Source organism: Montipora capricornis, chromosome 10 (assembly GCF_036669925.1).
Source record: "Montipora capricornis isolate CH-2021 chromosome 10, ASM3666992v2, whole genome shotgun sequence".
Lineage (NCBI taxonomy): Eukaryota > Metazoa > Cnidaria > Anthozoa > Scleractinia > Acroporidae > Montipora > Montipora capricornis.
This window is the reverse complement of record NC_090892.1, coordinates 35,992,262-36,007,261: the sequence shown is the minus strand read 5'-3', so window position 1 is coordinate 36,007,261 and position 15,000 is coordinate 35,992,262. Positions and strand designations below refer to the sequence as shown.

Genomic DNA, 15,000 nt, shown 5'->3' with positions numbered 1-15,000 from the left:
CTTTCTTTTCCAGCTCTGTGTTGCTTTGCAGGACACACCAGGTTGTGGTATGATTAAATTTAATTGATCTCTAGCTTTCTGTTGATTTCATTGTCCCAGTCATCTGACCTGAAGAAATCTTGTGGAAAGTGTTGATATCTGGCTGGCTGTCATTTTGACTGTCATTACTTTCAAGATGTGAGCAACTGTTTTTATCTGCATTGTTAGACAAAACCTCTTATTAAGGGAGTCAGTTAAGTTGTTTAGTTTTTTTATAAAGGGATCTTTACAAATAGGGCACAGATTTCCATGTTTTTTTCAAGTATCTAAGTGACATCTGTGCATGAAAATGACCAAGTGATAATAATATTATTGTTTTACTTTGATCAGTTTCCTGTTGTTTCTTAAACATGTCATTTATTCTTATTCCAGTGCTTGAGTCTAAAACTCTTCCTGGTGTGTGTGCTGATCTGGTCAAACCATGCATGGCAAGCAACATTCCAGATTGTTTTCAGAGATTGTGATGAGGATTTCAGCGTTGAATATTTTATTGGTTTTATGATGAAAAAAGCCAGGGTTGTTATTCATCTCTCATTTTTTCCTGCATGAGATCCTGCATGATGACAACAGTATTACAGCAAATTAAACATCACAGATGTGAGCATGTCAGTGATTAATACAAGATGGTTTCCAAACAGCTCTTCAAAATTGTCTAGAAAAGGGACGATAATTATTTACTTGCCACACCTTCTAAGTCAATGTTTGAACAAGCAAATATAATTTGGTTTTTTAATTCAAGTAAACTGTCTTACTTTCATTAATACAGCTCTATGTTATTCTAATCTTTCTCTTGCTGAGCATGGGTTTGGATATTAACTTCTGAGAATGCTCCTACTTGTAATAGTCTTAATAATGAATATACGGTACTTACAACAATAAAATTAGAGAGATATTTGAGTTACTGTATATTGTGTTTTGTGGTAACACATACCATAGTAGTTGTTGTGGTTGTTGTTGTTGAAAAGGAATCAGATCTAGATAGAGTCATTGTGGGTCCAGATAGAGCCATTGTGGGTCTATCATTGGTAGTGAAACTGGATCAGTTGTGCATAATAAAATGTTAGAGTATGAAGCAGAATGCCTCTAGTCTTGCTGGATGTATGATTACATTCCTCTCTCAGTATCTTTACACACAGTGCAAAATTTAGGCTGGATTTTTGCTGGTGCAATGCATGCAAAAGTGAAATGAGTATTTTCCAAACACATGCAGGTGAATGGTTTCTTATTTCATTATCATGATTCTCATGTCTCCCCACCCTCATCCCAGCAAGGCTCTACAAGGTGATCGACAAAGCTGGAGAAAAAATTACAGTTACCAGCCAGCTGCAGGAAAAATACTGGAAAAATATTTTCAACGATGGACCACTACCAAACTCCAAGTAAAAGGGAAACATCAAGTAGCATTGGAGTCAAATTTATACTTAGTTTCAAAACTTTTTTGCGATCCTCTCTTAAAATTAAGACTTATTTTCTTTATTTTATTGCCTCGCTCTTGTAAAAGTAACTAGTGTTGTAAAATATGAGAATGGAGGGCAGGTAAGTGACGTATCCAAGTTGCCGAATGAGTGGGATGCGGGCATGAAAAGAACTTAAGCTTATTTCTCACTTTCAAATGATTCCAATGAAACAAACAGACGATTTCCTCATTCAACAGGAGCAACATAAGCCATCTTCGCAGAAGGAATTATCATTCTGCCCTTGCAAAGATGTTTACCCGGCGTTTTCCTTCTCAGTGCACAGTTTTCCCCCAAGAGGTTTACTAACGCAGAGACCATCGCGACTAATAACATTACGAACTTCGTCCTTTTGCTCTAGCGCTCGAATGCAAGGTAAAATTCTCCTGGTTTGAACTATAGTTTTTTGGTTTGAAAAGACAAACGGAAGATTAGTCTTTCAGGAAGCTCTCTTCAAAATTTAAACCTTATCAAAGCAGTGTTGTCCTTATCATCGCAAAATGAAAACAAACACAGAGAATTTAAATTGCCGCCATTTTGCCGCGCTGTTGTTTCTATTGGAGATTTAATTGGTACCAGTCCCTCGCGCGTGGCACAAGCCTGCGCACTCATTTTGCCGCGGTGTCGACTACGCGTGGCTTACTGTTTTTTCAATTTTTACCTCGGGTGCACGCTGATTGGCTAATTTTTCACAGCCCTCTCAGCGTGACATCAGGAGGCGGCATTCAAAATTCAGAGGGACGCGTGCTGGCTCTCCTTCTCTCCCACCGCAGAGAGAGAGAGCGTGACGATCGTGTTTAAATAGAGATTATGTATGTATGTATGTATGTATGTATGTATGTATAAATAATGTCCTTGGTTAATTTTTAATCTGGGATTAGCGTTAATCGGCTTTTGATCAAGGCCCTGATTCCGATTTCTCTATAAGCTCGATCCCAGGGTGCTCTCTCTCAGATCGATGTGAGATAGAGCCCAGGATTCCTGTGTTCATTAACACGAAATGTGATGGCGTCTGCAAGAGACGAACATTGCGTGCTTGCTTTTAGAAAGTTCCTTCTTGATTTGTCAGCGGAACTCTCTCGTGATGACTTGAAGAAGTTAAAATTCGCTTCAATTGAATTCATTCCGCGTGGGAAACTCGAGGACGTGGCGGCGGGATTCGAGTTATTCGATTTGCTGGAGCAATGCGGAAAAATTACTCGAGAAAATTTATCTCTTTTGAATGAAGTGTTGGAGACAATCGGAAGGAATGATCTTGCAAGGAAAGTACAGCAGTTTGCGAGTGATGACGCTAATACACCTGGCAATGTTGGTATGTCGATCGAGTCGAGAATTTTTGTTTTGTAGCTCGTGGCTTTGTACATACGCTTAAAATAAATTGTATGTATTGAAATTCAATACGGTAGAAAATTCACTCCTCGGACAATTAGCTACCTATTTCAAGACGATTAGCCACCAGTAATGGGACTAATTGTTCCTGGGGCGTATTATCTGGAAACCAAAATGATATCGATATGGCTCTGTTAAAATGTAGCCAAAAAGAAGCATTAGCAGCCTCGGCTACACGCAATAGTAATATAATAGATCTATAAAATACATGTACAGGGTCACTATTCCCATATCATTGAATAATCAAAGCTCCTATTGTTAAATGTCTCGTTCCACAAAGCTTTCAACTAATTAACTGTAGGGTGAAGTTTCATTGTGATTCCACCAAATACCTGGTGACTTGCTGAAGGTTAAAATGAGACATGCATACGTATACAGCTGTACGTGCTGTCGGGGATAATCAGGCCTCAGTTGATATTGCTATCTGCCGGATAAATCACTATCCACTGGATAACTCAATCAGTTTTGTTAGTCTTTATCCGCTAGATAGTGATTTATCCGGTGGATAGCGTTATCCACCTTTTGAACAACCGAGGCCAGATTTTTAAAGGCACTGAGCTATTTAAAATGACTTTCCTTTTTCACAAAGCCTTTAATATGTAACTTCCTTTGATATTATTAATTTGTGATTTTACTCTTAGTTGTTTTTGAAACCCTTTTATAACACAAAACGTAGTTCTTAATGTTACCATTTTATTCTTATCATTTAATGATATGTAAATGCACTTAATTAGACTGTTAATTAGTTTTAAGCTGCTGTGTGTGGATCTGTAGAGGGTCAACAGCTCTGTAAATGTTTGACTCTGGGTTGTCAAAATGTCAGTCAATTGTCCTTCTCACGACGGAACCCAGTGGTTTCGCACCCTTGTGAGTTTGCCTCCTTGAGGTAATCCTGTAACTAATCTACATGTAGTTTGTGCCCTTAGTAGGCCATTTGTGAGTTTATGTCTGCCTTGTCTTCAAAGTGAGTGCAAGTGCAAAGTTTTTGTGATGGTGATTCGTTCTACTTTACACATGAAGGGAAACTTTCTTTGAAGCGAAGGCAGACATGAACTCGGAAATGGCCTATTATATTGAGTTTGCTGTATCGTCTACTTCCCCAATCCCATAATGCTAAGAATGTTGGGAGATACATATAAGACTAAGTGGCTTTTAAGCTTCCTAAAGAAATATGGCGGAGGTCAACAATGGATTAAATTTCAAGCAATTTCAATAGTGGAACAATATTTCAAATGTAAGAAAACCTAACCTTCGAGACACCCGCATTAAGCATTAAGCTTTCAACAGATGTGGACAAATTTGAAAAAAAGAAGGCTGTGATCATCATCATTATTTTGCAATATGCAACATGTTTAGTATGTTTAGTATCTCCACATTAAAAGTACCTGTACAGTACTTGTTCTTATTATACATGTAAGTCTTGGAAGGAAAGTCTACGGCCCAATATTCCTTCAAAAGTATACCTAGTGAAGCTAAAAGTGCTTGCTTGATATATGATACTATAATTACTCTGACTTACGTACTGTTTAGATGATGATCATACCTCCATGGAATTTAATGTTTCTGATGGAAGTGTCTCTTTGAAGAGATCCACGGGAAATAGGCATGCAGTCCTTCAGGGTATGTGAGACAATGGATACATCCATTCAGCAAGGCTGTTGCCTAACAGGAGCCTGGTAGCCTGGGGCTCCCAAAGAATAGCTCTGGGCGCCTTAATTTTTCACAGCAACACCTTCACTTCATATGTTGGGCTCCTAAGTTCTCAGCGTTTAGCTCTGAGGGCCCCTTTAAAATTTTCTTAGGCAGCAGCCTTGATTCAGTGATGAATATACTGCTAATTGTACTGTACAAGTGATATGATATTTAGAATAAAATAGATGTTAATGCTGGTAAGCAAATACTGGGCAGCGCCTGGGAGGAGAGCGTGACTTCCCATCACGTGACTACCTTATTTGGCTATTTCATTCATCCTGCCATGCAAGTCTCTCAGTTTGACATTTCCAAAGCTCAACTAGTTCTGTTTTTTCCGTTGAGCAATTTAATCTTTGCTGGGGAATTTGCTGACCTCACAAACGCGGTTTTTTACGCCCCTTGCTATCTCAAACCTTTTATTTATTACTGGAACTCGGGAACAATTTATTGAACGGCTTCACACCGTTGTTCCTTCCGCACCATCTTGTAGCTCGCGTACACCAAGCGTCCATCTGACCAGCAGAGAAACGTTCACGCTCCACCGTGAACCCCCTTTACTTCAAGTGCCTCTGCTGAGGAAGTTTCATCCTATATAGACCCACCAGCAATTGTCACCATCCCTGACGATGCGCTGCTTGAAACAGCGGTCAAAACGGTCAAATTTTATTCCAAGATGGCGTCCAAGCAAGAAGAGCTTCACACACAGACACGTCCCCAACCACGTTAGCCACTCTTATTTCCATCATCGTGGACGAAAATCGAGGAATCTACCGCGAAATCAGTTTCTGCTCCAACCTCAATAGCCTCCGCCTCAATCTGTGCAACCTCGACAAACTCCCGCCATTTGCTACTCACCGACGACTTCGACTTCATCGCCAGCCTTCTCAACCATCCCAGTGCCAGCAACAACATTCCTTCCCCATTTTTCAAGGACAGTCGCCGTTATCAGCACATGTTCCAACCAAAGTTAAACGCGCAACATTAAAGGGTGAGTATGTTGAGTTTGTCGCGGTGCTGCCAGAAAACTCGCGCCTTTCAGATAACGACCTTCCCGGGCTTTCCATTTCCTTTATCGGTAAACCACAAAGAGTTCCCCCCTCCTCTCCGAAAAAGTAAGCCCAGCTCGATTCTTGTCGGCATTTTCTGTATGGTTTTCTCAGGGGTGGATCCAGGATTTTTCATGAGCGATTTGCACCAACTAAACTAGGGGGGTTTGGGGGCATGCATGCATGCTCCCCCAAGAAAATTTGAAATTTGGTGCTCTCCGAATGCCATTTTCCCGCACCATCATAACATTGGCCTCGACAGTCATCCATAGATAGTCCTAAATCAGCTATATTAAATCTTTGAAAGCTGCTCCTGTCGTTCCATCCTCACAAAGGTAGAATCCCACAAACCCTTCTCTGACTGTTTTGGTTGAATCAAGAAATCTGATCACCACTGAAAGATTTTCTTTGTTTGATACGTCAGCTGCTTCGTCAGACATAATAGAAAAATAATTGCTCTCCCTGATTTCCTGCGACAAATTATTCACTATGATAGCACCCACAGTTGTAATCATCTTGTTTTGACGGGTTTAAGAAATATGTCGCATTTCTGGGTGCAGTTTTCAAGTGACGTTGCAGTGTTTGATCACCGCTGTCAATTCGAAATTCTAATAGTGCCTGAAAGTTTCCAGAAAGACTGGCATTTTGTGGATCATCATCTCGTGGACCTCTGAGGGCTATGTTGTTTCTTTCGCAAAAAATTATTGTCTTGAACAGGGATTTCAGAATTTCGCGATTTGTTTTGATTTGTTGTTGAAGTAAGCTGTTTATCTGTCGATCAATTGGGAGCGATTTTCTTGTCATCTTTCTCAAAAAAAAAAAAAAAAAAAAAAAAAATTAAAACAAGAAGGATAGTTGATTTCGTGAACTGCAATAAAGGGCTGAAAAATAAGGTTTGGAAGAAATTTGAGCGATTTCTGCAAGTCACTTGAACTACTCTGGATCCACCCCTGGTTCTGCACTTCTCACTTCTTTTCCCCAAAGGGCGGTAGAGCTGTTCCCCTATCAAGCGACCATTCGATTACCCAAAGGAAGTTGCGGGCTTGGCATGGCCTTCCTATGATGTTGACTTTCGTAGGAAAACAGCCACAAACCTCCCCCTCTAAAACAGACATCTAACCCAGGGTCCAAATTAACTTGTACATTTTGACCTGTTTTATGGATACCAGAAAGCAATGACCGCATGGTCTTGTGTATGTGTCAAGCATTATCTTTTCACTTTCAAAAGTACACATTTTGGAGAGAAAAATAATGTATCCGACCACGAATGTACATGTAATAATGAAATCTATTTGCCCCCTAGTTTGTCGAAAATTTCAGCTACGGAAACACTAGTCACACCCTGTCGAACACAAGCCGCCATAGTGGTACATTCCTCACACCAGTCCTTGAATCTCTTTACTGAGTCGTTTTTCCCCCTGCAATACATATGTTATGAGAAACAATGGCTTGCGACGTTATGGAGGTTGTTAATGCAAAAACTCCTTCATTTCTATTTCAAAACAGTCTCACGATACAAAGTAAGACACCTGTTGGCAAACAGATCTGACCTTAACAATGGCGACCAGTTGTGAAATCCTGGTCGCCAGTACTCAGTTTTTTAGTCGAATTAGCAACCAGGAAGGTGCAATTTCAGACCCCGTAACCTGCCTCCAGAATAATCCCCATTCACCACTGAGGGAGCTCCAGGGAATGGCCCGGAAAAAACCACTACTACCTCTACACAGCCCTTCCCCTTGGCCTACGGAGTGCCCCTTCATTTTTAATCAGCTTTCCATATCCCCCTCCCTGTTCGACCTGCTCACAAGTTCACCCTGACCCCTTTTGTTACTCATCTGTGCAATACAGGCTCCTACGGCACGTTTTATGTTTATCTGGCAGCACTTGACAACCTTCACATTGAGTCTGGCTGTCTCCTGGACATTCTGGCGATGCCAGTCCTTCACAAAAGTTTGAGGGGGATCAAGCTCTCCCATGGGAATGCAAGAAGGCTTGCCACCTGATCACCTCATCAGTTCTCCATAGCATCTAAGTATACTAAGTTACAACCTTTAAGTCTACCACATGTTGACTCCTTTACGTTATGGGCTGCATTTACCCTTTCATTTTTTGGCTTCTTAAGAAGCAGTGAATTTGCCTGAAATGGCAATTTCGACCCTCAGTGCCACCTTGCTAGAACAGACATTTCTTTCCATCCCAACATCCTTCACCCTACTTCATTTGACACTGCAATTTAAAAGTCCAAAACTGACCCTTTCTGGGAGACAGCCAGGCTCAGTTTTGCAAGGTCAAACTCAGACCTTTATGCATCGTCTGCCCTGCAAGATTATATGCTCAAAACTGCAACTCAAGACCCTGGCCAGCTACTCTTCAGCTTCTCCTGTGGACCATATCTCACCCAGACTTCACACACCAACAACTTATGGTCTCCCTTAAACCTCTGTGACAATGACAGCTCCTCCTCTGCCTCTCACAGCTTCACTATTGGCGCCGCTACAACCGGCAGAATCCCTGGCATTTTCAACTGGCTCTTCAAATTCTGGCTCGCTGGAATCCTAACACATACCAAGCTTACATCAGGACTCCAAAGGAAACAATATGTCAGGTTCCTCAGTCATTGGCCTCTTACTCCTCCTGCTAACAACCCTCTGGAATCCTTGAAAGCACTTGAGTATCTCATTGAAACTTGGATTTTTCTAACAATCAGTAATGATCTATGACAGTTCCTTGGATAACTTTATTCACATTTTCCTGTATCGTCCTGAACCTATAGTGTTTTCACCTATGGGTACAGCAATCATGTTGGCATCCCCCTGGAAGCCTGCTGTGTGCGTTTGCACTCCCCCCCACCCTCATTTCTCCTCGATACGTTTGCCTTTCATCCACTTTTCAGTCACCTTCCATCCATCACATGGTTGAAAGCACTTTCCTAAGCTTAATGCCATGTTTCTCCTTTAAAACAAAAAACGACAAAGGCCCATTCGGCACTTGAGGGCTTTCTGTGACATTCTCTTTCCTTGGGCTTTCTGCCCTCTCAAGTTCATGTAGTACTATTGGAAATCACTATTTTGACGGAAATGTTTTGCACGAGGGTCCTATCACCTCCAGCCAAATGTGTTGTGCGAGGGTCCTTTCCCCTCCAGTTGAATATTTTGTGTGAGGGTCCTATCCCCTCCAGTCTAATGTTTTGTGCGAGGGTCCTATCCCCTCCAGTCGAATGTTTTTTTTGTGGAGGCGAGGGTCCTAGGGTCCTATCCCCTCCAGTCAAATGTTTAGTGCGAGGGTCCTATCCCCTCCAGTCTCAAATGTTTAGTGCGAGGGTCTATCCCCCTCCAGTCAAATTTTTTGTGCGAGGGTCCTATCCCCTCCATTCAAATGTCTAGTGCGAGGGTCCTATCCCCTCCAGTTAATTTTTTGTGTGAGGGTCCTATCCCCTCCAGTCTCTATGCGATGCCCATTGGCTTTTTTTTTTTTTTTTTTTTTTTTTTTTTTTTTTTGCTCATTTCGTACTTTTTTATGACCCCTGTCGTACTTTCGACCCCTATCTCCACTCGTCGGTTCTCTACTTTCACCTTTGGGGCAGGCAATGTTTGCTTTTCGCTATTGCAACTCCGTGGAGATGGGGTCATTTTTTCTCCCTGTCAAATTGGGAGCAAAACCACTAAATGGGCTTCGCACAGGGCACTCCTCGTTTATCTCGGCGTTTTGGGGGGGGAAATTGCTGCCTGCGGCACCCCTTCAGCCCTGTGCTGAAGCCCCGTTAGGGAGGGGGCATATTGTTACTCTGCTGGACTGGGGGTAACTTGGCCCCAGGACATTATGCCAGCAACTATGCCCGCCTTGCAATACAGGCATGAGGCACCCCCTCGGGCTAGTTGCCGAGGCCCCTCATCCGTGTGGTCCATACCGGCGGTGGGTATTATCCGCGCCTTGCCAGTACATTCCCTGCCCCTCGTTTACGCCCAAGTTGTGTGTATATTGTCTTTTATTGCGCACCAACCAGACAGTTTCAACCAGGTCGTGTGTAGCTTTCAATGTGTTTTTGTTTTTTGCATTTTCTTTAAGTTGCCCAACGATGTTTTTGGTTTGACAAAGCAAACTGACTGTCAGCCATTTTTTTTCACTTTGGTGTTCAACGATTTGGCACTTCCCAGTGTTTCCATAGCAACTTCCATATTGCATTCTATAACTTGTAAATAGCCAACTGGTTTGCCTCCGGCCAGTTGGGATTCTTAACAGTTGTTGTTGTTCTGTTCCGTTGTTTCGTTGTGTTTCATTGGCCCTGAAAAGCCCCCTATGGGGAGCGGGTCAATTGAGTATGTATGTATGTATTGTATGTATGTATGTATAACCTGGATTGCACTCTATAAACCAATTTATGCATTCGCCATTCGCCAATTCAGAAACAAGATATTTGTTGAGTACAATTGTATATATAAATACAGTTATTGGCAAGTGAGCTGTTTATGCTAGTCCAACCGTAGCAAAGCTAATTAATTTTGTAGAATACATATTATAATGGCCAGATATTTCAAAAGAGTGGTTGTGTGACAGTGATAGAAATAACAATGAATTATGTAACTATGTGGATACTTTCTCTGTGAATTGGCTGCGGTTCACTAGCAGGTACATTTTTCCTCACTTTGTCTGATTGGCAAATGTCGTCAATGACGGTGTGAGATGAAAAGAAGAAAATCGGCTCTATCAAGCAGTGTGTGACTTCTATCAATGAGCTCCCCTTGCAAGATGATACACTTATCCATGCTAGATTTGTGGACTTCTTTCAGAGAGACAATGCCTCTTTTGAGGATGTAGAATTCTTTCTGAAGAAGTACTCCACAGTTCTGCCAACTGATGCAAGGGATACCCACTTTCTTCAAGAAGAGTTTGTAATGTATCAGCTTCTACGTAATGAAGATATCCCCAAGTCTGGGCTGAAGCTGAAATAAAGCTTGCAAGCGAGGAAATGAGGAGAAATCATCATGCAATTTTCGCATGGATGTGAACTGGGGATACATGTATTTAATTGTCATCATTGAAGCTAGATTGATGCTAGCAAATGGTATCTAGGAAATGCTAGGAAATGGTTTCTAGGAAATGGAAGCCATAAATTTGGTACAATACAGTGTAAGTAACGTGGCCAAAACAGTTCTTATTCTACCACATTCAAATGCTGGTGAAGAGAGAGTTTGTTCTCTTACAAAGGTAACAAAGTGGCATTCTGACCCTCTCTCCAAGTAGATGGTTCACAGGCTTCTCTGCTGATTATCAAAATGGCCAACAAAGAGTCGTCTTTTGAACCACCTGCAGATTTGTTGACCAGTGCCAAGAAAGCTACTTGGAACTATAACAAGGAGGATCAATGACAAGAGTGATAGCTTGTAGAAGAAAGTCCTGTTTTTCAGCGTTATGAACTCAGCATTACATGTATTTCAACATTCCATTCCTTATCTTCCAGATAAGCCAATGGCAAGTCAGAATGTTAAAAAGAGTTGATATTAGTCCACTGAAAAGAAAAATCTCAGTGGGAACAAAATAGTTACTTTTGAAGGGTCACATTTTCGTTTAGATTAAAGGAAAACACGTCTTTGCTACTTCAAATTTTCAAAATTTTCTGGGCAAGCATGCCTTTGGCATCACAACAGACGGCTATGCCATAATTAATCTCTGGGCACTCTTTGGCAACAAATCAACTTGAGAGCCCTGCAGGAGAAACACTGGCAGTCGTTTTATTTTGTGAGAAAGGTTACTCTTACCTGGCTCTCATAATGGATGCAATGACATGTACATGTATTTGTGAATCTGAAAATACATGCAGCCATACAAAACTTTACAGGCAGATAACAAGATTTCTTTTAAAAAGTTAAAGCCGGGCATCACTGTGTTGAAAGCTCTTTTAATGGTCAAATGGAAGATTGATCATCCTCTCCCTTTCTTGGGTAACCCCGAGGTTTACATGTAGTTATTGTTATTCAGAATCCTCCAGTCCTTAGTAAGGTGTCGTGACGAGATAGTGTATCACTTATTGAGTTTTACTGATAATGATAAAATATATGTTATCAACAACAATGACCATGAATAATGTTGATTTTTACAATGGCTCTTCCTTCTGCAGATGATATGGAGCATGATGGCATAGGTGATAAACCAGAGAAGACTCTTCCCTTCCATGATGCTAGGAATCACACATTTGGTAAATTAATAATCATAAAAAAAATTAATGACAATAGTATTGGACCACAGTAGATGGTAAATTAAACATTTGATTGGTGAGTGAGCTTTTTGTGGATGTTAAAAACATTATTTAAAAAATGACTCACAGCTACATGTATGAAGTTGGCTGGAATGTCTGGTCATATGTAGCCTGATTCTCAGACGGTCCAGGTCGCTCGTGTCACACACTCTACTCCCTTCCTTGTCTGATTTACTTCGTACGAAAGCTTGTTCCTGACATCATACAGATTGTCTCATTTCCACCAAGAACAGGGAATGTTACACTTTCACAAATGTAAGGAATTCATGATGAATGTGCTTCAGGTGAAAACAACATGTCGGAAGATGCCAGAAATCTTGATGTAGATGTTGACGGTGCTTTGGAGAAAGTTTGCCTTGTATTTGGGGTCTCTTTAAGCTTTTCCCTCAACAGAAAATGGCGATAAAGGCTTTTATCTCCAGGAAAGATGTCTTGGTAAACTTGCCATTGGGGTTTGGCATTAGTCGCTCATATTACATACCGGTATTACATTTCCAGATTGCTTCGGTGGTTCATGCTGAACTTTGCAAATTCAACAACACTTTTGCTGCAAAGCCAGTAAAATTATTTTGCCATCAGTGAGCTTAATAGGAGACTAGAAAAATTCCCTACCAGCCTTAGGAATCAAGACTGGCTCCGTTGGTGAGGACAGTCTTGCGATCGACAATGAACATTATAACAGTACATGTAAGTATTATATTCACCAAGACTCACGTTGCCTCCAGACAGAAACAGTTGAACTTTTGGTTTTCGAGAAGATCAAGAACTGAAGAGATTTATAGCTGTACCATACTCTAAGGCTGATGTTTTCAATACCTTTTTTTCAACAATTACTGGTAATGTACTTGCCTTTATAGCTGTGGTAATTCAAATTGATCCTACCTTCCATAGAATTACAGCTTCAATAGGTGATATCATGCAAAGAGAAAAAGCCTTTGAAACTAAATTCAAGCAGATCAATGTGAAGAAGGCTCAAGGGGCACACAATTTTTCGGCTAGAGAGATGAAGTTGGTCGCTGAGGAATTTAGTCCCTGTATTGCTAATTTGAGTAGGCAATGTTATGAGGCAGGTCTCTATCCCTCTCAAAGGAAGATTGGAAAAGTTAAAGTTAAGTTTCTGTGGAAAGGGGGCACCAGGGGTGATTGCTCAAATTACAGGCCACTAACTCTTCTGTGTATTCCCAGCAAAATCATGGAGTCAGTGATATGTGATAAATAAATATAGATTCTCACTAGGAAAAAGTACTTTGCATAAATCAGTGGGGTTACATGTACATGTATAAGAGAGATTATCTACTGAGTCTCTTTTGTTATATTTGACTGAAACTTGGAAGTTAAATATTGATGACGGGAAAGTCATACATGTAGGGGTTATCTTTATCGACTTTCGTAAGGCGTTTGATTCAGTAGTCTGTAGATCATGAAGTTTTAAGTTGTAAACTTCAATCCTGCGGTTTTTATGGGAATTTATTGCTGTTGCTAAATAGTAAATGAGGTATTTAGCCTAAACTCAATTTCATGTCCTATGGAGTGACCCATCGGGATCTCTTTTAGGGCCACGACTGTTTTCGATTTATGTTTACAATCTCGCTAACAATGTTTCTACAGATGAACTCCACCTATGTGCGATACAATTAACTGACAATATTCTTCAACTACCGGTACTGAATGTCCTTCTTGCTGATATTTGTCTATGATGTGAATTAAATATAGACTCACTATACACACAAAGAAATTTGAGACTGTGATAATATCTAGAAATTATTGGTCCTTTACAACAAGTACGTTGTGGAAATCTTGTCATTAATCTTTCTAAAGTAGTGCAATCGCTGGGATTGCTCATAGACAATAAATTTTCTTGGGACCATCAAACTGAAAAATCATCCAAATCATTCTTGTCTCAACTAGCTATGTTGAGGAAGATAAAATTCTTGTCAACAAACAATTGGAAACCATCTCTTACAAATGATTGTGCCCAATGTCACATGCTGTCTGTCAATTTGGGAGAGCTGCTCACTCACTCCATAATATTCCTAACAACAAACAGCATTACCATCCTCTACTGGAAAAAGAAAAACACCTTGAATCGGTAGTCTGCAGAATTCTTCCTAAACACATTGCTGATTTACTGTGTCCGAAAGGAACCAGATTACATGTAGCTCATCTCTATGGACTGCCTTAAAAAGCACACAAAGAGCATCTGGCCTTGTGACCAATCCTTTCTGCCACAGGGACTTACAATGTACAACTATGCCCAAGCGAAATGGCTGGATGAGAAGTTGAAGCCCTTCTCAACTAACGTCAATACACAATTTCATATATCTTTGAGTTTGCTCAAGAAATCCAACTGTTTCAAGTCAACGAGAATGATATCTTTGTATCGTACGATGTTTCTGCATTATTCACAGGTGTCTCCTTGGAAGAAACTATCCAGATTTTCGTTATTACAAAGCCTTTGCCCAGAACTGGTTCAACGAAACGCATCAGTTAAACATCACCCAGGATGATCTTGTTGAATTATTGACGGTTGCTACAAAATATCAACTCTTTCAGTTCAACGGACATCTCTATGAACAAATTGACTGAGTTGCCATGGGCTCTCCCTTAGGCCCTCCTTTTAATAGGGCGAATGTTTTCATGTGCTCCATTGAAGAGAAGCTAGAAAGCGGAAACAAATTGCCTTCCTTCTACAGAAGATACGTGGATGATACCTTACCCTCGGTTCCCGATATTCCATCTGCTGAAGCCTTGTTGACAACATTGAATGAATGCCACCCTTCCATTAGCTTCACGATGGAAGTAACAACCAAAAATAAGCTACTCTTCGTTGGAATGAAAATTGAAATAAAAGGAAGTCAACTGGCAACATGCGTCCACAGAAAAACAACCAACAAAGGCCTCTTACTGCACTATCAAAGTCACGTTGACAATAAGTATAAACACTCACTCTTGAAAACAATGTTAATTTGCGCACATTGTCTTTCATCTTCTCGTGATCTTTTTGCTGACGAATGTAACAACCTGAGGTCAATGTTCCTGAAATTGAAGTATCCTCCACGGCTTATGGAATCCACCATCAACAGTTTCATCTGTTCACAAAATCAAGTCGAACCACAGCACCAAATCC

At 40.8% G+C, this 15,000-nt stretch overlaps 1 protein-coding gene across 1 annotated transcript in view; it reads left to right on the top strand.

Moving 5' to 3' along the window:
* Positions 1-2,472: 2,472 nt before the first annotated feature.
* The window catches only part of LOC138018717 (uncharacterized), a 69,505-nt gene continuing 56,977 nt past the window's right edge, over positions 2,473-15,000 (top strand). Inside the window, exons 1-3 of the mRNA XM_068865402.1 lie at positions 2,473-2,805; positions 4,413-4,502; positions 11,736-11,813. Coding sequence (XP_068721503.1) covers positions 2,499-2,805; positions 4,413-4,502; positions 11,736-11,813 — 475 coding nt within the window. The 5' untranslated portion in view covers positions 2,473-2,498. The remainder of the gene's footprint in view (positions 2,806-4,412; positions 4,503-11,735; positions 11,814-15,000) is intronic.